The sequence below is a fragment of the Pteropus medius genome, unplaced genomic scaffold (assembly GCF_902729225.1).
Source record: "Pteropus medius unplaced genomic scaffold, Ma_sr-lr_union100, whole genome shotgun sequence".
Taxonomy (NCBI): domain Eukaryota; kingdom Metazoa; phylum Chordata; class Mammalia; order Chiroptera; family Pteropodidae; genus Pteropus; species Pteropus medius.
Window position 1 is genome coordinate 2,564,304 of NW_024345479.1, and position 23,642 is coordinate 2,587,945.

At 37.6% G+C, this 23,642-nt stretch overlaps 1 protein-coding gene and 3 pseudogenes across 2 annotated transcripts; 1 reads left to right on the plus strand and 3 right to left on the minus strand.

Moving 5' to 3' along the window:
- Window positions 1-882: 882 nt before the first annotated feature.
- MED1 (mediator complex subunit 1) lies at window positions 883-23,638 on the plus strand. Of its 2 annotated transcripts, XM_039873623.1 has the most exons (18): window positions 887-1,040; window positions 1,095-1,130; window positions 3,069-3,175; window positions 5,915-5,993; window positions 7,749-7,803; window positions 7,908-8,040; window positions 8,743-8,771; window positions 10,739-10,810; window positions 11,343-11,417; window positions 11,927-12,000; window positions 12,362-12,451; window positions 13,202-13,313; window positions 13,812-13,936; window positions 14,166-14,284; window positions 15,076-15,277; window positions 17,217-17,312; window positions 17,431-17,536; window positions 18,899-22,133. In XM_039873623.1, exons 2-18 carry the CDS (start codon window positions 1,106-1,108, stop codon window positions 22,131-22,133), a joined length of 4,734 nt encoding a protein of 1,577 aa, XP_039729557.1. In that variant the 5' UTR covers window positions 887-1,040; window positions 1,095-1,105. The 2 variants fall into 2 exon arrangements, with proteins under 2 accessions (XP_039729556.1, XP_039729557.1); XM_039873622.1 differs by having other exon boundaries at window positions 883-1,130; window positions 18,899-23,638.
- Window positions 6,109-6,227, minus strand: LOC120611352 (uncharacterized; annotated as a pseudogene).
- LOC120611349 (uncharacterized) lies at window positions 6,432-6,550 on the minus strand (annotated as a pseudogene).
- LOC120611338 (uncharacterized) lies at window positions 16,030-16,148 on the minus strand (annotated as a pseudogene).
- Window positions 23,639-23,642: the final 4 nt, after the last annotated feature.

Here is a 23,642-nt window from a genome sequence, read left to right on the forward strand (position 1 = left end):
AAAGTTTGAATAGCATTTTTGAAATGTGGGGAAAACTCAGATGTGACAGCTGATGGAAATCTATTGCTTAATATCCTTGCCACAAACTAGGTAAAAAAATCCAGCTTTCCACCAGTTATTTTTAAAGATGTTTATGGGAAAAGAACATTAAAATAAAAGTAGCCTTAACTCTGTTAAGAACTTTCACCCAGTGCTACCTAGCACTGTTCTATTTTAGCCTGGTTCTTCAGTTCCAGTGGCCATGAACTACTCAGCATTATTCCAAATTTTTTTGTGAGAATTTACTGGTACAGGAGATATGACTACACATTCTTTGTGACTTGTAAAGTACGAGCTAAACTGATTTTCACTGATTACAAAAAAGGGACACAAACATATTAGCATCTTATGTTCTGACAGCTGAAAACAAGTTTACCTTAATCCAAAATCTCCCAGGTCTTCAAATATTGAAATTACTCAAGAAATATTTCTGAAATTAAAAAGAAAGGAAAACGGAATTAAGTGTACTGGGCTGGCGTGGAACGTCATGTTACAAAGAGCCAATACTTTTTTTTATGGCATAATTATTCTATCTAGTATCTACAAAAAGCGTATTATTTTTAATAAAATAGTCCTAATACCAATATTCTTCGAAAAGCTAGTTTTTCAGTAAAAAGAGCCGAGGATTTTAATTTGCGAACTGCTTAAATGCCAAAACGAAATGCCAGGTTCAGAAGAGAAATCGGTCGCTACCAGCTGCCAAACACCGTATCTAAAGGCGGAGTCTGAATCAACCAAAAGCTAAGGAAAAGCTGGATTGGAAGATTCTCGCGAGAAGCACCCCGTTAACCATTTTCCGCGATAGTTTGTGGCCCAGCCCTTTTCCTCCCTCTCGCAGGATCACGGTTAATCTCGCGATCTTTGGGAAGTTCCGTTGGGGAAAATGGCGGCGGCCGCGAGCACCCTTCTCTTCTTGCCGCCAGGGACTTCAGACTGAGCCTTCCCGGGAAGAGTGGGGACTGCTGGTGCCCCGCGTCCCGGGAGCCCAAGCCAACTTGGTTCCGTCGTGAGCGGTGGGGAAGGGCTTTTCCTCTTGTGTAGGACTCAGGCCTTCCCCACCGTCAGGATGAAGGCTCAGGGGGAAACCGAGGGTGAGTGACTGAAGGGGAGAGCAGGGGGCGGGACACAGCTGGGGGGAGCCAATCTGTGAGAAGAGCTGGGGGTCCGATGCCTCTGCGGGAGCCACCCTCCCGAGGGCCCAGAGTCTAGGAGGCGGGATCTGTGTTGAGTTTCAGATTATGACTGTTTCTTTCCCGTGATCCAGAGCTCCGACTTTGGGGTGATCAGGGTTCCCAACTTCTGTGAAGGTTTCCTGCTTAGCTAGGGCAATCAGTTGGGCCTCAGGGGATTTTTATCCTAAAGTTATGGGAGACCAGGCTAGTGAATCAAAAACCTGCTTACACCTCATGTCTGAAGAGACGTCTGAATAATGACATAACAATTGTACAGAACCGTGTGTCAGAGAACTGGAGGATGTTTTGGCGTGACTGAAATGATTAGGTCCTTATAATATTAAAAGCCAGCATTTCCCTGAACGTCAGTCACAGTGTTCAGATCTTGTGCTATTGTATATTTTTTAAAAATGTGTTGAATTTCATCCTTTTAGTGGCTGGACTAACTCAGAACTGCTGAAAAACAACTTTTCTGTGGAACCTTAGATTCTCTAAAAGTCTACACTACAGTTTAAATGCTTCCTTAGCATTTTGGACGTAGTTCTGTCAATACACTTTACTCTGAACTTTGTAGATCAGGAAACCTTGCCTTACTCATTGTATAGTCCCTGGTACATAAATAATTGCTCAAAAAACGTTTGATTTGAGTATTTATATAAAGATATTTATCAGGCTTTTCAAGGAAGGAGGGTTGTGTTTTGAAGGAGAAGAAGAAGAAAGATTTATTTCTTGGGTACTCAGGAAAGACAGGTGTAAAATGGAAGCTCAGTGAAGCAGGAATTTTGTCTAGTTTGCTCACTGCTGTATCCCCAGCACGTAAAATCGTGCTTAAATAAAAAAGTCTTGAAAGTGAGAATTGCCAGAACTATAAACTGGCTAAAGTAGCTCAAAACCTACTTTTCCAGAAGATGAGGACATTGGAGGAAGGAGTTTGAATCTTGATTTAGAAGATGTCATTGCTTCAACTGATTGCTGACATTCTATTCACCTTTCAATGACACTTTTTCTGTAACATGCATATGCATGCAACTAATTAACTTTTACTCCTTTGAATTTCAATTAGGAATGTGTCTGTTTTTAAGATTATATCTCATTTTGCTTTCTGTAATGGTTATTTCCACATTAATTTATGCATATCCTTTCACAGATGTTATTGCAGGTATATTGTGTGTTTTTGCATCGCCAGTGGTCTCTAGCACGGGTCCTTGCTCATTCTAAGCAGTATAAGAATTAGAGGAGGGTTTAAGGGGATAGGGGTTTCATTCACACACTTAGTCCAGGAGCCAGTCTTTTCTACCTGTTATTTCTGCTGGAAACTCATCATTTAGACATTTACATCTTCCCTGTCCGTATAGTTTTAGTTTGAATTCAAATAGGAGCAATCTGAATGACAAAGCCTGTTTTTTTGATAATACTTGTAAGTTGATCTTTTAAAATTATGTAAAAAAAAATAAGGAAGTCTATATTTTCACATTGAAAACCAACTACCCATAGTAAGGGCATACATCGTTAAATGTATGCTCTACATATATTGTGTAAGAGATTTCATGAGTGAAGTGAAATTTGTCACTAAATTGTAGTCTTAATCTTGAATCATTAGAGATGGTTCTTTTTCAGTTCTCATTAAAAGTTTGGATGGAAAGCAGTCCTGTTCTATGGTATTTATTAGATAAACCCATAATTCGTGTGTTGTCTTGTCATTAAAAATAAATTCTTTGTATGTTTTGAAGTAAATGATATTGAAAAATATTTTAACTGCGTTCTTACCGGGATAATGTGTGGGGGTTTCGTTTGCAAGAAAAACTGGAAGGTTTTGAAAGAAGAATTTCTAATGATGTCTTCTGATTTATATCATAGAGTCGGAAAAGCTGAGTAAGATGAGTTCTCTCTTGGAACGGCTTCATGCAAAATTTAACCAAAATAGACCTTGGAGTGAAACCATTAAGCTTGTGCGTCAAGTCATGGTGAGGATTGTGGTGTGTGCTTAGACAATTATTTAATAAGCTAAGTGCTCTTAGATTTTTTTCAAACTAGTTATAGTGTGTCTTCAGTTTTATTTATCATAAAGTTGATAGCTACCATGTACTCAGGTGTTTTAAGAATTTACCTAAGAAGGAAATATAGTTATAAAATTGTGTTAATCATGAGTTATAGTACACTGGGATACTTTAGGCAAAGGTGCTATGGAATACACCAATAAGAGACACATGTGATAGACTGGTATAGAGATATTTATTCTTCACTTCCTGTCAAGCTCCTTGATACTAATGTGATAGTATTTTCATTGTATCTATACTAGGAATAGAGTTTACAATTCATTTTTAATTAGTTTTACCTGTTTATTTCTGTCAACCTCTTTCTCTACAGTACTACTTCACCTCCTGAGTCATTCACCAGTATGGTGAGCCCTTAGTTAAGTGGAAGACAAGGGGTTAGGGGTAGGAGCATGGCTGGTTGTTAAAAGTTCATCCATATGATTCTAGCAGTAGTCGAATGATATAGGAAAACTTTACTTATGTGAGTTCACCTGGGCAGTGGATACGTGACTGTATTTACTTTATGATAATTCATGGATTCCTTTACTTAAGATTTGCATACTTTTCTATATATATGCTATACTTCAATGAAAGTACCCCAAATGTTACTTTAGGTCGAGAGTAAGTTCAGCTTCATAGATTTATTAGTGTTTAAAATGATCATATCAGTATAACATTAGCAAAAGAACTGAATTTGCTGTCAAAATATCTGTATGTTAGGTCTGACGACAATGCTTACTACTTACATGACCTTGGACATATTATTTAATATCTCCGAGTTTAAGTTTTCTTATCTGGAAAGTAGAGACACACAGTATCAGTTTGCTTTTTCACAAACATTAAGTCTTTCCTTAATGTTGATACGTTCTCAGAAACTGCAACTTTAAGCAAAATGACATATAATGAAACCAATATTACCACAGGCTACTGATACACACAAGAGTTAAGGTCCTATGGCATGGGTCTGGTCACAAAAACATTACCAAACTTCTAAATAAGGACCCAAAACACTTCTGATATTAAACAGTGAAATAAATCTGAGCTCTTCATACATTTAAGAAATAACAATAAAAACAAGAAAGATAATTATTTTTCAATTTGTTTATCCCCAGTTCAGGGTCTTGGTTGACCAGAGGTTATCCTGAAAACTCAGGGCGTGAGGTGGGAACCCACCCTGGACAGGACACCATTCCATCGCAGTGTGTACTCACACACACACTCATACTCACTTATACTGGGACAATTTAGACATGCAGTTAACCTAACATGCATATCTTTGGGACATGGGAGGAAACTGGAGTACACAGAGAAAACCCACATAGACATGGGAAGAATGTGCAAACTCCACACAGTGGCCGCAGCTTGGTATCAAATTTTGTTTTCTTATCAGTGTTATAATGAGATGAAGTTATTTGTGGACCTACAGTAGTTCTGTTGTAAGGATCAAGTCAGATAATAGATATCAAACTGTTGTGTTGTTAAAAGATTTCTGTAACTATAAATTCTACAAATGTAAGTATATCTTCTGGCTCAGGATTGTGTACACAAAAGGTATTTAAAAAGTCAAATAAATGATAGTTTTTCTAGTCTGGGAATTCTGAGATTGTCATTTTTATACCATAAGACAGTCATGTTCTAATGTGAAATATGTTCTATAAATGATATTGTCATTAGAGAGATATCATGAGATAGAGTAATTTCAGGTGGCTACTAAGACCCTTTCTTGAGGTACCAGTGTCTTAGTTTAGTCACCATAATTTTCATTGTCTACTCACCTTTGCAGATTCAAAAACCTAATTTTATTGGTATATGAAGACTGAAGAATTTTTAACAATTGACATACAAAATCTCAGTAGACTAACATGTAAATCAGAATGCCAATTTATTAATTTACAACAGAGGGTTTATCTTTCCAGTTATCAAAATATTAGTATCCATTGTCCAGAGCATTGTCCCTTGTCTATTCAAGGTATAAAGGAAACCAGATTATTAATCAGGTGTTTGTTTTATGAGGGTGGAATTAGAGCAAAGAGAGATGGATTTAGGGCATGGAAAAGCCTGAAAAACTATTCTGTATTATAAAGCTGTTTACATTTTTGGGGCTGGAATGCTGTGCAGAGAAAAACTTCTTCCTTGGATAGAGTTAGAAAAACTATGCCAAAATTCTTGCTCTTCGGGCATCCCTTTTCTGGGCCGCATAGTTTTAGAGTTAGTTTAGTTAGACTACGGTCTGGTTGTATTTCTTAGATTACATGCAAATCACCTGGTTTGAAAATATGAGTTGCCAAATCTTATGAGTCTCTGTATTTAACTGAGTAAATCTTAGGATGTAGTTACTTATACAGGAAGCTGATCTCATTACATTTTGATTCTTCCTAATTTTTCCCTGAAGGTTATATTGTTTTAGATCTGAATATACATTTTCTACCTTCATGTAGATGGTTGTATCCATGTACTATATGAACTACTTTTCCTCTTCTGGCTTGATGGACAGAGTAACAGTTACGAGTCTACAGACTATTTCAAGTATATAGAGGATGTAGAGTATATAGACTATAACATATAGTTTATAGACTATTCTGAAATATTACTATTAGGATAATGTATATGTACATCTGAAACACTGTTGGCTTAATTTTTACCTCAAATGTTTTCCCACTAATGTAGGAGAAAAGGGTTGTGATGAGTTCTGGAGGGCACCAACATTTGGTCAGCTGTTTGGAAACATTGCAGAAAGCTCTTAAAGGTTTGTAAACATCTTTGAAATATGCTGATTTCTTAAAACACCCAGTTTAAGAAAGATTTTTATACTTACACAAGAAATATAAATTGAGATAGGTCAACATTTTTTTTTTTTTTTGCACCTACAGCACCTGGTCTTCCTAGGTGGTCTCCCATCCAAGTACTAACCAGGCCCGACTCTGCTTAGCTTCTGAGATAAGATGAGATCAGGCTTGTTCAGGGTGACATGGCCATAGGAGATAGGTCAATTTTCTATGCTAGCTGTTGCTCTTGCTTCATTGTGGAATTGAGAGGAGTTCTTACCTGAACTTTTGAAACATTTTATTTACTTACTTGCTTATTTATTATTATTATTTTAAATTTTTTAGGCAAGGCAACTCTTGGTTGACCTCACAGATTGCAAGGACCTTGTTAGCTTACAATCCCTTATTTTTATTTTTTATGCCTACAGCACCTGGTCTTCCTATGTGATCTCCCATCCAAGTACTGACCAGGCCCAACCCTGCTTAGCTTCTGAGATCAGACAGGATCAGCCTTGTTCAGGGTAGCATGGCCATAGACTGTTTTTTTAATTCTATTTTAAAGGCTGGTAGAGATGCAAAACAATTGATGAAAGGTAACTGGTAAGATAGCAGGGGAAAGTTTTTTTTTTATCTATACATTTCTTTAAATTCTCAATAAGAAGATGGACATTTTAATGCTAAAAGATTTTTACTGTATTTATGGACAATGTTTTCACGAAAGCAGACAAAAAATTCAAATCCTAAGCTTGATTATTCATGCTTATAACTACCTCTTCTATTTTGGGGGGGAAAATGAAAGTAAAAACAGATTTTACTCTGATCCACCACAAACGAACCTGATTGTGCTGAATATAGTTTTGTTTTTAATTGTGGTAAAATATACATAACGAAATTGACCACTTTAACCATTTTTAAATACACAGTTCAGTGGTATTAAGTACATTCACATTATTGTGCAACTATCATCACCATCTACAGAACTTTTTTATCTTTTGAAATTGAAACTCTGTACTCATTAAACAGTTAACTTCTCATTTCCCCCTCCAGCTCCTGACAACCACAATTCTACTTTCTGTCTCTAAGAATTTGACTACTGTAGATATCTCATAGAAGTGGAATTATACAGTATTTGTCCTTTTATGACTAGCTTATTTCACTTAGCATAATGTCTTCAAGGTTCATTCATTTTGTAGCATGCATCAGAATTTCCTTTTTAAGAAAGCCGAATAATATTTTATTGTGTGTATGTACATATATACGTGTATGTATACATATATGTGTATGTGTGTATATATATATATGTGTGTGACATTTTGTTTGTTTGTCCATCAGTGGACACTTGGGTTGTTTCCATCTTTTGGCTATGGTGAATAATGCCACTGTGAACATTGAGTACTTACTTTTATGTTGGTTTGATGTTAATCTTTCTTATTCAAGCATTAGCAGCTAACTGTGTCTTTAAGTTAAAGATAACTGTCCCAAATGAATAATGAAAAAGGAGTGGAGAAAGGTCCAATAATTTTTTGAAATAGATTTTTTTTGACCCCTATTACTGCCTAGGCTACAGCTAAGTCTTAAAGATGAACTTTGTGCAGATTCTAAGTATTCGAACTCTTGAACGTGTTTATGGCTTTAAAAGGACAGATATACTCCGCAGGATGTTTTTTATCTTTGAAGAATACAATTTAAGTTATATGAAGCATCCTTTATGATTTCCTTTTTTCACCCTTTCATAGTAACATCTTTACCAGCAATGACTGACCGTTTGGAATCTATAGCAAGACAGAATGGGTAAGTAGTCTATCTGTAAGCAGAAATGTATAACTTAGTGTTGACTTTGGGTAGCTTTATTTATGTGTCTTCTATTAATTTTTGTTTTGATTTGTTTCTGCTAGACTGGGCTCTCATCTCAGTGCCAGTGGCACTGAATGTTACATCACGTCAGATATGTTCTATGTGGAAGTGCAGTTAGATCCTGCAGGACAGCTTTGTGATGTAAAAGTGGCTCACCATGGGGAGAATCCTGTGGTATGTGTTGTCGATATTTCACTGGACTCTGTGGGGTTTACTTAGGGACATTAATTTTAAAATGAATGTTGGGGTTTGGAAAAGCTTGGGTTTAGGTTTTTTTCATGAGCCACTGTAGAGGTGATGTGATGGGCTACAACATCAATAGCTATAGAATGGAATTTAAAATAACGTGGGTCCATCGCTGACATCATCCAAAGGCTTTGACAAGTGGAAACACCAGAGGAACCCTTTTCATTCAACAAACATGAGCCAAAATTGAACAATAGGTGCTGGGGATACAGAGATAAATAACTCAAAATTCCTCTCATCAAAGAACTTATAACTAAAAGGGACAGGAAATCTTGTAGATAGCTGATATCTCTGAAAAATCCTGTAAAAGAGATAAATGTAAAATGTGTGTAACCAGACAGTTGGATATAGTTTCCAAGGATGGCATTAAAGAGAGGTCCTAATATTTTAAGCTACTGAAAGTTGATTTCTTTATAAACTATTTCATATATTTTGATCTTTAATTTCCCACCCCAACCCCATGGTTTACCAAGTAGGAAGAAGATGCTTTTTGATATCTTAATACATGGACCGTCTATAGTTTCAGTGTTTTTGTTAAAAAGCATGTGCTGTTAATAATGAGAAAAATTCTTACTGTCTTTTAAAGTCTTAAAATAGTTGAAAGTTTTAACATAATTTCTTTAATTTCAGAGCTGTCCAGAGCTTGTACAGCAGCTAAGGTAAGCAAATGACATTTATATTCACTGATAATGTCAGGCAATGCTGTCCTTTATAGCTAGGTTTTGAGGCTGAATGGGTAAGATACTTTCTTGAGGAACAAATTTATTTTCTTGGGTCTGGATTTTTCACAGTCTGTACTTATTCACTTTCAGAATTGACTTAGCTTAATTTCTTACCCTACTTAGTCTAATGGTTTCTTAACTTTGGCAGTATCGGTAATTTGGACTGGAAATTCTTTGTTCTAGGGGCTGCCCTGTGCATTGTAGGATGTTTAACAGCATCCCTGCTCTCTTCCCACTAGTTGCCAGTAGTATCTCCTGAGCTGTGACAATCAAAAATATATTCTGATATTGTCAAATGTCCCCTGGAGGGTAAAATCACTCCTGGTTGAGAACTCTGATGTAGCCTTTGGAATTTTGTGTGGAACAAAAATAAATAGAACCTAATTATTGAATTAGAGAAGGCTTGAGAAAATTGAATCTATACCACAACAAAGACATTTTCACTTTAATTTTGAGAAAAATTGTTTTCCATTTAAGGTATATGTGTGCTAAACTCCCATCATAGTAAAGCGCTAGGCTTGAAGGATCTCTTCTTGTAGTTGATGGCTTTTTCTACTGGCTTATCTTTTTCCTTTGAATTGAGTAGAAAGTTCCATGCTTAAATTTAAACCCAGATTTAACTTTCCGGGAATTTGAGAAAGTTATTATATCAATTTTATGTTGTAAAGATAGTGAAATTCTCAGATATCACATGAAGATGTCTTAGAAAGGGTGGTAATATTGAGGAACTAAGTATCACACTCACCTTTCTCAGTGTTTAGTTTAATGTGCTTACGTAGCTTAATGCACCAATTTGAATCAGCTTTAAAAAATTACAATGCAACATAAAAAATAACCTTTTTATGATTTCTTTGAATCAGTAAGTCTAGCAAAGCAGTATTACCACCTTTGTCCAGAAAGGTAGACATTGGCTTTCAGTCTATCAAGGCAATATTTCTGGTTCTAATCTGGAGTAGAAGACTGCATGAACTTATGAACTGATGGTTCTAAAGTTGATTTGTGAGCATGTTTGGAAATGGGAACCTCAGAAAGAATGTTAGCCTTTATACTTGATATTTTTAGTCATTTTGTATAGATAGTAATTTTAAGGTAGGGAATATATTTTGCTGCTGATCTTGTTTATTTTTTTTATTGTCTTCATGGCACTTCCAGCAATAAGTGTTCACTGAATGCTCAATAATTGCCTGACATTGTCAGGACAATTTAATTTTCAAGAGACTTTTTTTTTTCAAAGATTGAAAAAAGATACAGAGAGTTAGAATTGTTGAGTTGTGTTAGATTCTTCAGCCTGTCCACAAAAGTCCATTTGACTAAGAATCCAAGGCTAAATTTTGGGTTCTAGGAAGACAAGGGTCATGGCAGTGGTTTTTTTTTTCCTGGGGTAGATCTAGTCATAGGAACATTTTGGAATATGTGGTTTGTCTCCACAGGATCCATCCCTTTTTCTCCATGTCTCCCATCTATCTCGCTCCTAGTGTTCATTTTCCATCTCTGCTCTTATGTTGCCATATACCCACAAGTGTTCCATCATCTCTATTTACTTCCATTTCCTCTGCAAGTTTTTTTTTCCCTCAAGACATCTGGTCCTCTCAGTTAAGAGGGAAAGTAAGTGATTTATTTAAATCGGTCTCATTAACTTAGGAGCAAACGAGTATATAAATTAACAGGTCTTTTTGACCATATACTGCTTATTTAACACCATCTCCAAAAAACAGAGAAAGGAAAATATTTCATTTTTCTTTTGCTACTTGTGATTGATTCTAGATAATTTTGGCTAGGGGAAAAAGAGTAAACCAAATTATTAAAATTAGTTTTATATAGCTATAATTTTTGGCATTTTGCTGTTACGATTGAGTAGTAACTGTATGTTTTATTCTCTTCTCTCCTCTTCCCTGTACTTGTAGGGAAAAAAATTTTGATGAATTTTCTAAGCACCTTAAAGGTCTTGTTAATCTTTATAACCTTCCAGGGGACAAGTAAGTGTTTTTATTTTTTGCTTTTGTTGGAAAAATCAGTATAAACCTAGAAACTATTTTGTGTTTAGATATTTGCCAAGTCTTCTGCCCTATCTCATTTGTGATTTCCACTCATGCTGACGATTTATAGCTCAGCTTCCAACTCTGTCTTTTAAAGGTATTTTAAATAAACAATATCTTCCTTAATGGATTATAATGCTAAAATAAATTATAATCCTTGAAACATCTTCAACATATTGATTTCTGGGCTGAAATATATTAGTTGTTGTGGAACTGGATTGTCATTTTTACTTTTATGCTACCTGGGATTCTGGTAACCTGCTTGGCTCTTTTAAATAGAGATAAAAATTAGCTTTGATAGATCATTATGAATTTTTTAACATTTGAAAGGGTTTTTTTTTTTTTTATGGATATTGTAGTTGCCTCCAATATAGACTCTAGGCTTTCTATATCAATATCAATGTTTGTGTGTTTGTGTGTAGCTGTCTGTATTTTAACTATTTAACTCTTGTTCTCTTCATCTACTCTCTAGCAAACTGAAGACTAAAATGTACTTGGCTCTCCAGTCCTTAGAACAGGACCTATCTAAAATGGCAGTTATGTATTGGTAAGACTGGCTAAGGTCAATTTTATAATACCCTTCTGGATACCTTGTTCTTAAAAGTTTTTCATGGATGGAGTTACCAGGGTCCTATTTTATGTATCTATATTATAGACGTATATTATTATCTATCTATATTTTACCTATATTATACATCTTGTCTATCTTCTTTCCTTTCAAATGATGATTGCATTCCATTTTCTGAATGTCAATATCCCTAAGTTGTTGGTTGATATTCCTATAGGTTTTATCTGAAGACTTATCAAACCTGGCCTCCCATCTTATAAATAATAATCTAGTTGTTATTCACGTTCACTGTAATACATACTTGTGTATACTTGGAAATAATCCTTTCACTTTGAAGGTGAAATACAATTGTTACATGCCCAGTTATAGAACAGAGTTGTTACGATAGTATTTATAAGTCTTTTAAGAGCTGAACTAATTTTTATATTGTGCACAAACACTTTTAGGGCTTAAACATAAGCAGCAAACATAGATCATTTGTCTTGCAGGAAAGCAACCAATGCTGGTCCCTTGGATAAAATTCTTCATGGAAGTGTTGGCTATCTCACTCCAAGAAGTGGGGGTATGTGATCCTATTTTGTTTATTGAGAAAAAGATCTAATTTTAATTGAGGGGTCATTACTTAAAATTTCACTTTAGGTGTATAAGCAGAGGGAGAAAATTACCAGTCATTTGTATATTCTTAATGATTTCGAAGGTGTTAACACCTTCCTTCCCTAAATTTTATTTTTTAATTGTGAAGTAAATTGTTGCCACTGAAATCAATACTTATGCTTCTGTCATATTTCATAAGCTGCTTTGGAGCAAGAGTCTTTATATCTGTGAAACAATTTTGTTGTATATAGGTTTATAGAAATGGGAATGTTTTTCTTTATTTGTAATTTACCCAATAAAGATGTAGGGATACGATTTATTTTTCATAGGTCATTTGATGAACTTGAAGTACTATGCCTCTCCTTCTGACCTGCTGGATGATAAGACTACATCTCCCATCATTTTGCATGAGAATAATGGTAAGACTTTAACTGGAAAGCAACCGAAGGTTTTGTTCATTGTCGAAAAAATATTTGTAAAAATTTAATGCCTGGGTGTGCCTGTACTTTCTGGTTTGTTACTCCCTAACAAGTGTGCCCTCCCTACCAAAGTTTGCACCTGATAAACTCACATATACACACATATATGCATACATATATACATAGGTATATATACACATATACATAATACTAAAAGCTTAATAGTGCTTTTGAATAGTAAATGAGTGAATGAAAAGATATAAACCACCTGACTTGAAATAATCTTTAGTCATTGTTCTAGGTGAAGAAATTAGCCAACTTACTAAAGAATTAGATAATGGATATTATTTTCTATTTGCACTGTAATACACTAAAACAAAATGAGAAATGGCCTAATATTTCATTTGGTCCCCTTGAAACTTTAATCATTGACTATCCTATAATCATAATTCTATTTAAATGCATTCTGAAGTTGGAGAAACTAAGAAATATATCAGTAATGAATCTTTAAAATTTTTCTTCCTTGGACTTCATTGTTTCCCATGTTTAGTTTGATTTACTGACAGAAATATTGTTGATTAGAAAGGTAATTTTTAGCAATTCTAAGTTATATAGGTATTATAGTATCTGACAAAATAGGGCTGACAAATTATACAGAAGTTAGCCTGGTTTTTTTTGTTCGTTTTTAATGTTAAGATCCTTATAATTTGTGTCACTTTGGATAATACTCTTTGTCTTTGCTATTCCCAGTTCCTCGATCTTTGGGCATGAATGCATCAGTGACAATTGAAGGAACATCTGCTATGTATAAACTCCCAATTGCACCATTAATTATGGGGTCACATCCAGTTGACAACAAATGGTAAGTTAAATATAATTCTAGGGTAGCAAAGTCCATTTTTTCAACTTCAACCCCAGTATGAAACAAGTATCACTTTGACTTGGCTCTTTGTCACTTGATTTTCTAGAGACTGGCTTTTTGTTTTATCCATTTTCTTTTTTTCGATGTCTATTTTGATGTTCCTCTTTGAAGTCTGCTCATAGAACACATTCTCTATCCTGAGAAAGAACTGTGCTAATTCTCTGATTTAATGATTGTTCCATTTTTTTCTCGTGGGACTTAATGTCGATTTGGAATTATGTTGGAGTAATAACTAGAGAACATGTCTCAGGATGTTTGATTAAATATTTTAGGGTTAACAAATAGGATGTTTTGGAATTGGGGGAAGAAAGTTCAAAGAGTGAGTTTTGATAGGCTTCGTATGTGTTTATATGAAAGACTTGTCTAAGAATGGGTGTTTAGATTTTTCATTTTCACATCGAGTCAAAAATTCAAACTTCCCCCTTCTTTTGTTTGAAGGACCCCTTCCTTCTCCTCAGTCACCAGTGCCAACAGTGTTGATCTTCCTGCCTGTTTCTTCTTGAAATTTCCCCAACCAATCCCAGTATCTAGAGCATTTGTTCAGAAACTTCAGAACTGTACAGGTGAGTTTTAAGCATCAGGAGCCCCAGTACTTGTTATTAATGTGAAAAGCAAACTTCAAATTCAGATTATCTCAGACCTCTTTCAGTCTTGCAGGCCTCAAAAAAATATTGATGGATATAGAGGTCATATTGCTTTGTACTAGGTACTTTTTGAATAAATGGATGAAGTAAAAGCATGAAGGGAGAACTTTTGATTTTGTAATCATTACATTGATCCTTGTTTTTCCAGGAATTCCATTGTTTGAAACTCAACCAACTTATGTACCCCTCTATGAACTGATCACTCAGTTTGAGCTGTCAAAGGATCCTGACCCCATACCTTTGAATCACAACATGCGATTTTATGCTGTAAGTAAGGCCCCATGGACTGTTATAGGTTATTTAGACCCAAGATCAGAATCTTCCTTTCTAGGATTACTGAGGTCAGATAACATTCTTTTGGATTGCTGGATCATATCCTGATTTCCTCAATCAGGCAGGAAATTACAGAAATCTCTAAAACATACTTAAAAGAAAGCATGAGCTTCTTAGTCAGGAAGCAATGTACATTTCATTGTTGAAATTTCAGATGAAAGTCTCTTAATGGTATTCTGAACTTTTATAAGCTTATATGTTAAACATTCTTATTAATTTTTTTCAAGTGCCACGTGCTTAGAATCTGGAATGTTTCTTCAAGTACATAACAGAGAAGAAAGTGCTCGAATGGATAAATTAAGGAAGATTCCAAAATCTCATCTTTACTTAAATTTATTTGAATGTTTGATGATATTCTAAAGTAGTATCCAAATTCTGGCTGCATTATAATTATATAGGTTGTTTTATTAAAAATAACATTTTACACTTATAGTTCAGGAACCTCTTTTGTACAGCTATCCGAGGTAATATTTATGTTCGCTAGGTTAGGAAACCACTAGCAAAATATTTACCAAAAAAGGGTCTTTTCAGCCAAGTGAGTAATTGGTATAACTTCTGATGACCAAATAATTCATAGTGGAGTTTTATTATTCACCGGGAAATTGCTGCTGAGTTTTGAGGAGTAGGTTTTTTTTTTCTTATTTTTCTTTTTTCAAAGGATATTTTTGTGGTTGGAGTACAATGGGTGAGTAAATAGCATTTCTTGCCTTTGTTCTTTTGTCCAGGCTCTTCCAGGCCAGCAGCACTGCTATTTCCTCAACAAGGATGCTCCTCTTCCAGATGGCAGAAGTCTACAGGGAACCCTTGTTAGCAAAATCACCTTTCAGCACCCTGGCCGGGTTCCTCTTATCCTAAATCTGATCAGACACCAAGTGGCCTATAACACCCTAATTGGAAGCTGTGTCAAAAGAACTATTCTGAAAGAAGGTACTGCCTTTCCTTTTGATATACTTATTGGTAAATGGAAACATTACTCTAGTACAGGGGTCCCAAATCCCCAGGCCATGGACCAGCACCAGTCCATGGCCTGTTAGGAACCGGGGCACACAGCAGGAGATTAGTGGTAGTCCAGTGAGCGAAACTGTATTTGCAGTCGCTCCCCAGCACTAGCATCACCTCTTCAGCTATACCTCAGATCATCAGGCATTAGATTCTCATAGGAGCACTGGCTCTAGTGCGAAAAAGGTTGAGGACTACTGGTCTAGTGGTTCTCTAATTTGATGGCCCATCATATCACCTGTGGAGCTTTTAAAAGTACAGATATTTGTTTCCACACCCAAATGAACTAAATTAGAACCTCAGTAGGAGGAGCTGGGAATCTAGTTTAAGTTCCACAAATAAATTGATGGAACCAATCTATTAATTGGCATTTGGAAACCACTGTTTGTTTTGTTTTTGCAGTGGATGTACTTTTTTCCTACATACAGTGATATAATTGGGTACCTAAGGGCCTGAACCTTGGTGCAAAATATAAAGTAGGACTTGGGATGCTGTAGGAAGAGAGGATCTCTTTTTTTCTTTTTCTTTTTTCATTACATTTGGTATACAATATTGAGGATTTTTTTTTATTATTATTAATTTTTTTATTTTTTAGGCAAGGCAACCCTTGGTTGACCTCACAGATTGCAAGGACCTTGTTAGCTTACAATCCCTTATTTTTTTTATTTTTTTATTTTTTACGCCTACAGCACCTGGTCTTCCTATGTGGTCTCCCATCCAAGGACTAACCAGGCCCGACCCTGCTTAGCTTCCAAGATCAGACGGGATTGGGCTTGTTCAGGGTAGCATGGCTGTAGATGAGAGGATTTCTTGATATCCAAATTTTAGGTTGATAAGACAGTGCTTCTCAACTTTTAGTTGTGAGTATATTTCCTCCCCCCAGTCTTTGGAGAAATAATCATGTAGTTTAAAAAGTGGTGAGACTTGTGCTCTTTTGTTTTTTTCCCAGGATTCTGGAATGCTGATGTTTTTCAAACATAGTTTGCTATTAGATGCCTTGATGTGAATTTTGACTGCTCTAGTTAACCATAGTTAATTTTTTATTTTATTTGTAAAACACTTCTGTGATATGTATCAGTGCAAATGATAGGCAGGAACAAACAAGGAAGGTAAATCAGGAGATATCTTTAATGGTAATAAGAAGTGCTTCAGAAATGAGAACTTGTAGAGTTGGAGTAACGACACAGCATATGCAAGTGTGCTTATGGTTCTTCTATTTCATGTATTTGAATCCTAGGAGAATTCATCAAATAGCTTCATGGCAGCTAAAAATGAGTTTTTGTAAGGTAGCTATGAAGTTAGTCCTACGGAGATGCTTTCTGCCAAGAAAATTAGTGATTCTTGTCTCTGGGCTGCCAGCATGTTTGACTTAGGAACCTATGATGACAGATATATATGTATTTGGCATAAATATATCATTTTACATTGTAGCCCCTACATCCCTGCTTACCAGATTATGGGCTACACAGCTGGCAGCTGTAAACACTGATAGGAAGCAGGGTTTATGACACTGGTTCTGGATATCTGCTTATCAAACAGAATGAGAAACTCCTCTTGGCCACATTTATATTCAGAATTCACTTTTAAGGCAGGGTGTTTATATCTGTCAAGGTCCTTAACATCTTAGGAATTAAATGCCTTCATTTTAGAAAACTGAAATTTAGTTACTTATTTTGGAAAATTTATAACAAAGTGGCAGATTTCTTCTATTATCTGTGGATGACATAGTAGATTTTGTACGTAAAAAATGTGTGGGATTTAGTTTCCAAGGGAAAGAATTTCATTCTTTATACTTAAGGATTAGTATTTACTTTTCTCAAGTCTTATATTTGGTTAATTATTTTATGATGTTTTCTTGGTCTTTTAGATTCTCCTGGGCTTCTCCAATTTGAAGTGTGTCCCCTCTCAGAGTCCCGTTTCAGCGTATCTTTTCAGCACCCTGTGAATGACTCCCTGGTGTGTGGTGAGTTGTATGGGTGGATAGCACCTCTCTCAGGGTAGCAGTTTGGTCCCTTTATCTCCTTTTGAGAAGTCAGAAGCTGAATTTATCTCAAATACCACCTATATATTTTGTCTTTCAGTGGTAATGGATGTGCAGGACTCAACACACGTGAGCTGCAAACTCTACAAGGGGCTGTCAGATGCACTCATCTGCACAGATGACTTCATTGCCAAAGTTGTTCAAAGGTAGCACTGGCCCTTTTCCATCAGAGTCCCAGTAAGAGGTGTATAAGGAATACTGTTTTCAGTATTAGAGTGAATTGGAAATTTGGGTGGAAAACATTTAGTTACTGCTTTAAATTCACCCTCTCTGCTTTTGGATTCAAAGCAATATGAGCCTTGGTTTTTTTAAAATATCATTATGAGAGTAATAGAAAGTAAGGTAGGTAACTTCAGGCCTGGCATTAGGGTTTTTTTAAGAAGAAGAGAGCTGAAATAAGATGTAGATCTTTTTTCACTTACCTGGTCACTTTTTTTTTTTAGTGCCTACAGTCTTCCTAGGTGGTCTCCCATCCAAGTACTAACCAGGCCCGACCCTGCCTTAGCTTCCGAGATCAGACATCGGGCTTGTTCAGGGTGGCATGACCATAGACCATGGGCCGTGGCTCTAATGGGGCGTGAACCCAGGACCTTCTGCATGAAAAGCGGATGTGCTAACTGCTACACTATAAAACCACGTCCAACTGGTCACTTTTTAACATATGTAACATGTCAATGGCAGTATGTGGGAAGCTACTTAAGCCAGTCAGCTTCTCAGAAACATTAATATGTAATTTTGCGATTTTTTTGAATGGGTACTAGTGGCTTGTTTTGTAAATAAATTTAGTTGGAACACAGCCATATCTATTTATTTACGTATTTTGAGTGGCAGCTTTTGAACTAAAATGGCAGAGTAGTTGGACAGAAACTGTATGATCTTGAAAAACTTAAACTATTACTAACTGGCCCTTTAAGAAAGGTTGCTGACATGTTCTAGAGCAAAATGTTTTCAAACACATATTTATTAATATATCCGTAAGTTAAAAAGTGCATTGCTTTAAAATAAACGATTTCATACTAGCAGTAGCACTTTTCACGTAAAGTTTTGGGGTGATCTAAGCTGTTAAGGTTTAGAACTTGATGGATCAAGAGATTTTTCTAGTGGTTTCTGAATTGAGATGTCATATATCCTATTAATTACACGTGAAACTCTAAAAGGAGGGCATTTTTTTATACTGAGTTCATTATTACCAGTTTTCTTTTAGTTCTTTATGCTATCTAAGTATTTGGACTCTTGTTTATGGTTAGTTTGTTTTGGGTGGTGCTTCAAAAGAGGTTAATGATTGCCTACCAGTCTAGATTCTTCTTATAACGAATTTACCTAAAGCTCTGGCATTTCATAGACCTGCTCCTGCGTTTGGGGTTATTTGCCTTACCTGACAACTGCTTACTACAAACCTCTGATGGCATATCTATACCTCAGGCAAAATTAAAGCTTTTCCCTAATGGAAAATTGGTTTTATTTTGCTAGTGCTATGTTAACTTTGTTTTTTCTATCTTATCTTACAGATGTATGTCCATCCCTGTGACGATGAGGGCTATTCGGAGGAAAGCCGAAACCATTCAGGCCGACACCCCAGCACTGTCCCTCATTGCAGAGACAGTTGAAGACATGGTGAAAAAGAACCTGCCCCCGGCTAGCAGCCCAGGGTATGGCATGACCACAGGCAACAACCCAATGAGTGGTACCACTACACCAACCAACACCTTTCCGGGGGGTCCCATTACCACCTTGTTTAATATGAGCATGAGCATCAAAGATCGGCATGAGTCGGTGGGCCATGGGGAGGACTTCAGCAAGGTGTCTCAGAACCCAATTCTTACCAGTTTGTTGCAAATCACAGGGAACGGGGGGTCTACCATTGGCTCGAGTCCGACCCCTCCTCATCACACGCCGCCACCTGTTTCTTCGATGGCCGGCAACACCAAGAACCACCCGATGCTCATGAACCTTCTTAAAGATAATCCTGCCCAGGATTTCTCAACCCTTTATGGATGCAGCCCTTTAGAAAGGCAGAACTCCTCTTCCGGCTCACCCCGGATGGAAATGTGCTCGGGAAGCAACAAGACAAAGAAGAAGAAGTCATCGAGATTACTACCTGACAAACCCAAGCACCAGACTGAAGATGACTTTCAGAGGGAGCTATTTTCAATGGATGTTGACTCACAGAACCCTATCTTTGATGTCAACATGACAGCTGACACGCTGGATACACCACACATCACTCCAGCTCCAAGCCAGTGTAGCACTCCCCCAACAACTTACCCACAACCAGTACCTCACCCTCAACCCAGTATTCAAAGGATGGTCCGACTATCCAGTTCAGACAGCATTGGCCCAGATGTAACTGATATCCTTTCAGACATTGCAGAAGAAGCCTCTAAGCTTCCCAGCACTAATGACGATTGCCCACCCATTGGCACCCCTGTTCGAGATTCTTCAAGCTCTGGGCATTCTCAGAGTACCCTCTTTGACCCTGATGTCTTTCAAACCAATAATAATGAAAATCCATACACTGATCCAGCTGACCTTATTGCAGATGCTGCAGGAAGCCCCAGTAGTGACTCTCCTACCAGTCATTTTTTTCCTGATGGAGTAGATTTCAATCCTGATTTGTTGAACAGCCAGAGCCAAAGTGGTTTTGGAGAAGAATATTTTGATGAAAGCAGCCAAAGTGGAGATAATGATGATTTCAAAGGATTTGCATCTCAGGCACTAAATACTTTGGGGGTGCCAATGCTTGGAAGTGATAATGGGGAGACTAAATTTAAAGGCAATAGCCAAGCTGACACAGTTGACTTCAGTATTATAGCAGTGGCTGGTAAGGCTTTGGGATCTGCAGATCTCATGGAGCATCACAGTGGTAGCCAGAGTCCTTTATTGACCACTGGGGACTTAGGGAAAGACAAGACTCAAAAGAGAGTAAAGGAAGGCAATGGCACCAGTAATAGTAGTTTGTCAGGGCCAGGATTAGATAGCAAGCCAGTGAAGCGCAGTCGAACCCCTTCTAATGATGGCAAAAGCAAAGATAAGCCTCCAAAGCGGAAGAAGGCAGACACTGAGGGAAAATCTCCATCTCACAGTTCTTCTAACCGACCTTTCACCCCACCTACCAGTACAGGTGGATCCAAGTCTCCAGGCAGTTCAGGAAGATCTCAGACTCCCCCAGGTGTTGCAACACCACCCATTCCCAAAATCACTATTCAGATTCCTAAGGGAACTGTGATGGTGGGCAAACCCTCTTCTCACAGTCAGTATACCAGCAGTGGTTCTGTGTCTTCCTCAGGCAGTAAAAGCCACCATAGCCATTCTTCTTCTTCCTCATCCTCTGCTTCCAACTCAGGCAAGATGAAAAGCAGTAAATCAGAAAGTTCATCAAGTTCCAAGTTAAGTAGCAGTATATATTCTAACCAAGGGTCTTCTGGATCTAGCCAGTCTAAAAATTCATCCCAGTCTGGGGGGAAACCAGGCTCCTCTCCCATTACTAAGCATGGACTGAGCAGTGGCTCCAGCAGCACCAAGATGAAACCTCAAGGGAAGCCATCATCACTTATGAATCCTTCTTTAAGTAAACCAAACATATCCCCTTCTCATTCAAGGCCACCTGGAGGCTCTGATAAGCTTGCCTCTCCAATGAAGCCTGTTCCTGGGACTCCCCCATCCTCTAAAGCCAAGTCCCCTATTAGTTCAGGTTCTGGTGGTTCTCATATGTCTGGAACTAGTTCAAGCACTGGCATGAAGTCATCTTCAGGGTTAGGATCCTCAGGCTCATTGTCTCAGAAAACTCCCCCATCTAATTCTTGTACAGCATCTTCCTCTTCCTTTTCTTCAACTGGCTCTTCCATGTCATCCTCTCAGAACCAGCATGGGAGTTCCAAAGGGAAATCTCCCAGCAGAAATAAGAAGCCGTCCTTAACAGCTGTCATAGATAAACTTAAACATGGGGTTGTCACTAGTGGCCCTGGAGGTGAAGACCCGATGGACGGCCAGATGGGGGTGAGCACAAATTCTAGCCATCCTATGTCCTCCAAACACAACATGTCAGGAGGAGAGTTCCAGGGCAAGCGTGAGAAAAGTGATAAAGACAAATCAAAGGTTTCCACCTCTGGGGGCTCAGTGGATTCATCTAAGAAGACTTCAGAGTCAAAAAATGTGGGGAGCACAGGTGTGGCAAAAATTATCATCAGCAAGCATGATGGGGGATCCCCCAGCATTAAAGCCAAAGTGACTTTGCAGAAACCTGGGGAAAGTAGCGGAGAAGGGCTTAGGCCTCAGATGGCCTCTTCCAAAAACTATGGCTCTCCACTCATCAGTGGTTCCACTCCAAAGCATGAGCGTGGCTCTCCCAGCCATAGTAAGTCACCAGCATATACCCCCCAAAACCTGGACAGTGAAAGTGAGTCAGGCTCCTCCATAGCAGAGAAATCTTACCAGAACAGTCCCAGCTCAGATGATGGCATCCGACCACTTCCAGAATACAGCACAGAGAAGCATAAGAAGCACAAAAAAGAAAAGAAGAAAGTAAAAGACAAAGATCGGGACCGGGACAAAGATCGAGACAAGAAAAAATCTCATAGCATCAAGCCCGAGAGTTGGTCTAAATCACCCATTTCTTCAGACCAGTCCTTGTCTATGACAAGTAACACAATCTTATCTACAGACAGGCCCTCAAGGCTCAGCCCTGATTTTATGATTGGGGAGGAAGATGATGATCTTATGGATGTAGCCCTGATTGGCAATTAGAAACCTTACTTTTTAAGATAAAAAACATGGCCAGAGAAAAACTAATAAGTTCATAGGCAAACCACCATAAGGGGTGAGTTGGGCAGGTCTGATTTTGTTTAAGAATGTTAAATGGCATGTCTTTGACACTGAGCCGAGTGAATTTAGAAAGGCATAGCTAGACCCTACTAAAGAGAACATAAGGTTTGTTTCTGGTTACCAAGAATCACTTGTTCCTTTGCCAGGAAAAAAAAAGTTAAAATACTTGCTTATGAAAGGGAGGGGGTGGGGGGACACAGGGAGAGGGAAGGGTGGGAAACAGTTTTGTGGGAAATATTCATATATATTTTTTCTCCCTTTTTCCATTTTTAGGCCATGTTTTAATCTCATTTTAGCGCATGTATTTGAAGGGCTGGGCAGAAAGTGAAAAAGCAATACATTCCTTGATGCATTTGCATGAAGGTTGTTCACCTTTGGGTAGTTGTCCATTTGAAGCATGGGCAAATGAAGGACTTTGGTCATTTTGGACACTTAAGTAATGCTTGGTGTCTGTTTCTTAGGAGTGTTTGGGGGAGGGAAGATAATTTTAGCTATTTATTTGTAATATTTTAACCCTTTATCTGTTTTTATACAGTATTTCTTTCTAATTATATGAGGTTCAGGGTTCAAAGTGATGGGAGGTAAAAGAGCAAGGCTTATTTGGTTGTAGAGAGCTTGTAGCTTGTGCTGGTACTGTAGCATCAAGCCCAAGCAGATTAGTCAGAGCCCACCTTTGGAGTTAAGGAGAAAAACCCAAATGGTATTTTTGTTTTAGAAGGTTTTTCATAGGGTTCAGACATCATATGACTATTAGGAGTTACCTCCCTGTAGAGGTATTGATTTATAGTCTCTCTTACCTTAAAAAAAAAAAAAAAAAGCTGGACTGGCTTTTTGGGATGTAAAAATGTTTTCAGATGCAGTAAGGTTTAATGTGGGACAGCCTCCCTGACCCAGTGGCATGAAAACCATTACAGAATTAATAGTTCTCCTATTTCCGCAATGTGCCAAAAGTCCACACCCCAGCATTTTGTTTGTAGGAGAACTGATGCCATACCTGAGAGCTGGGCTCCTTTCTCTTCACAAGGAGTCCAGACTTGAATCACTCATGCTCCCTTAGATAAAACTAAAAAATTTGCAGCCATAGTTCACGTAAAACAATTTCAAGCTCACTTGAAGTAATAGGGGCCTGGAATACTAGGTGGGCATGAAGATAAACCCTTGCTACTATGTAGCAACACAATTGGACCTTTTTGGAGGAATAGGTCTGAGTCTGGATTCTGGGGGACGTCAATAAGAAGCCCTTCTCATAAATGTAAAAATCCAGGAGACCATTTGAGTGCAACACAAGTTTTCAGTATTTGGAGGGTCCTCTCAAAATTCTGCGGCCTTACTTTGATTTTGACACCTGCACTGTGCCATTCCTGATGATTCCGTTCAGGATCTGTATCAGCAGGATGGGGCATGGTCCCCAGCACAACTCTTCTGGAAATA

Bases quoted from the DNA above. Each gene is read 5' to 3' on its own strand.
- MED1 (XM_039873622.1), top strand. From the start codon at position 1,106: ATGAAGGCTCAGGGGGAAACCGAGG. The intron at 3,176-5,914 runs GTGAGGATTGTG...CCACTAATGTAG, and splicing joins AGCTTGTGCGTCAAGTCATG to GAGAAAAGGGTTGTGATGAG. The intron at 8,772-10,738 runs GTAAGCAAATGA...CTGTACTTGTAG, and splicing joins GAGCTTGTACAGCAGCTAAG to GGAAAAAAATTTTGATGAAT.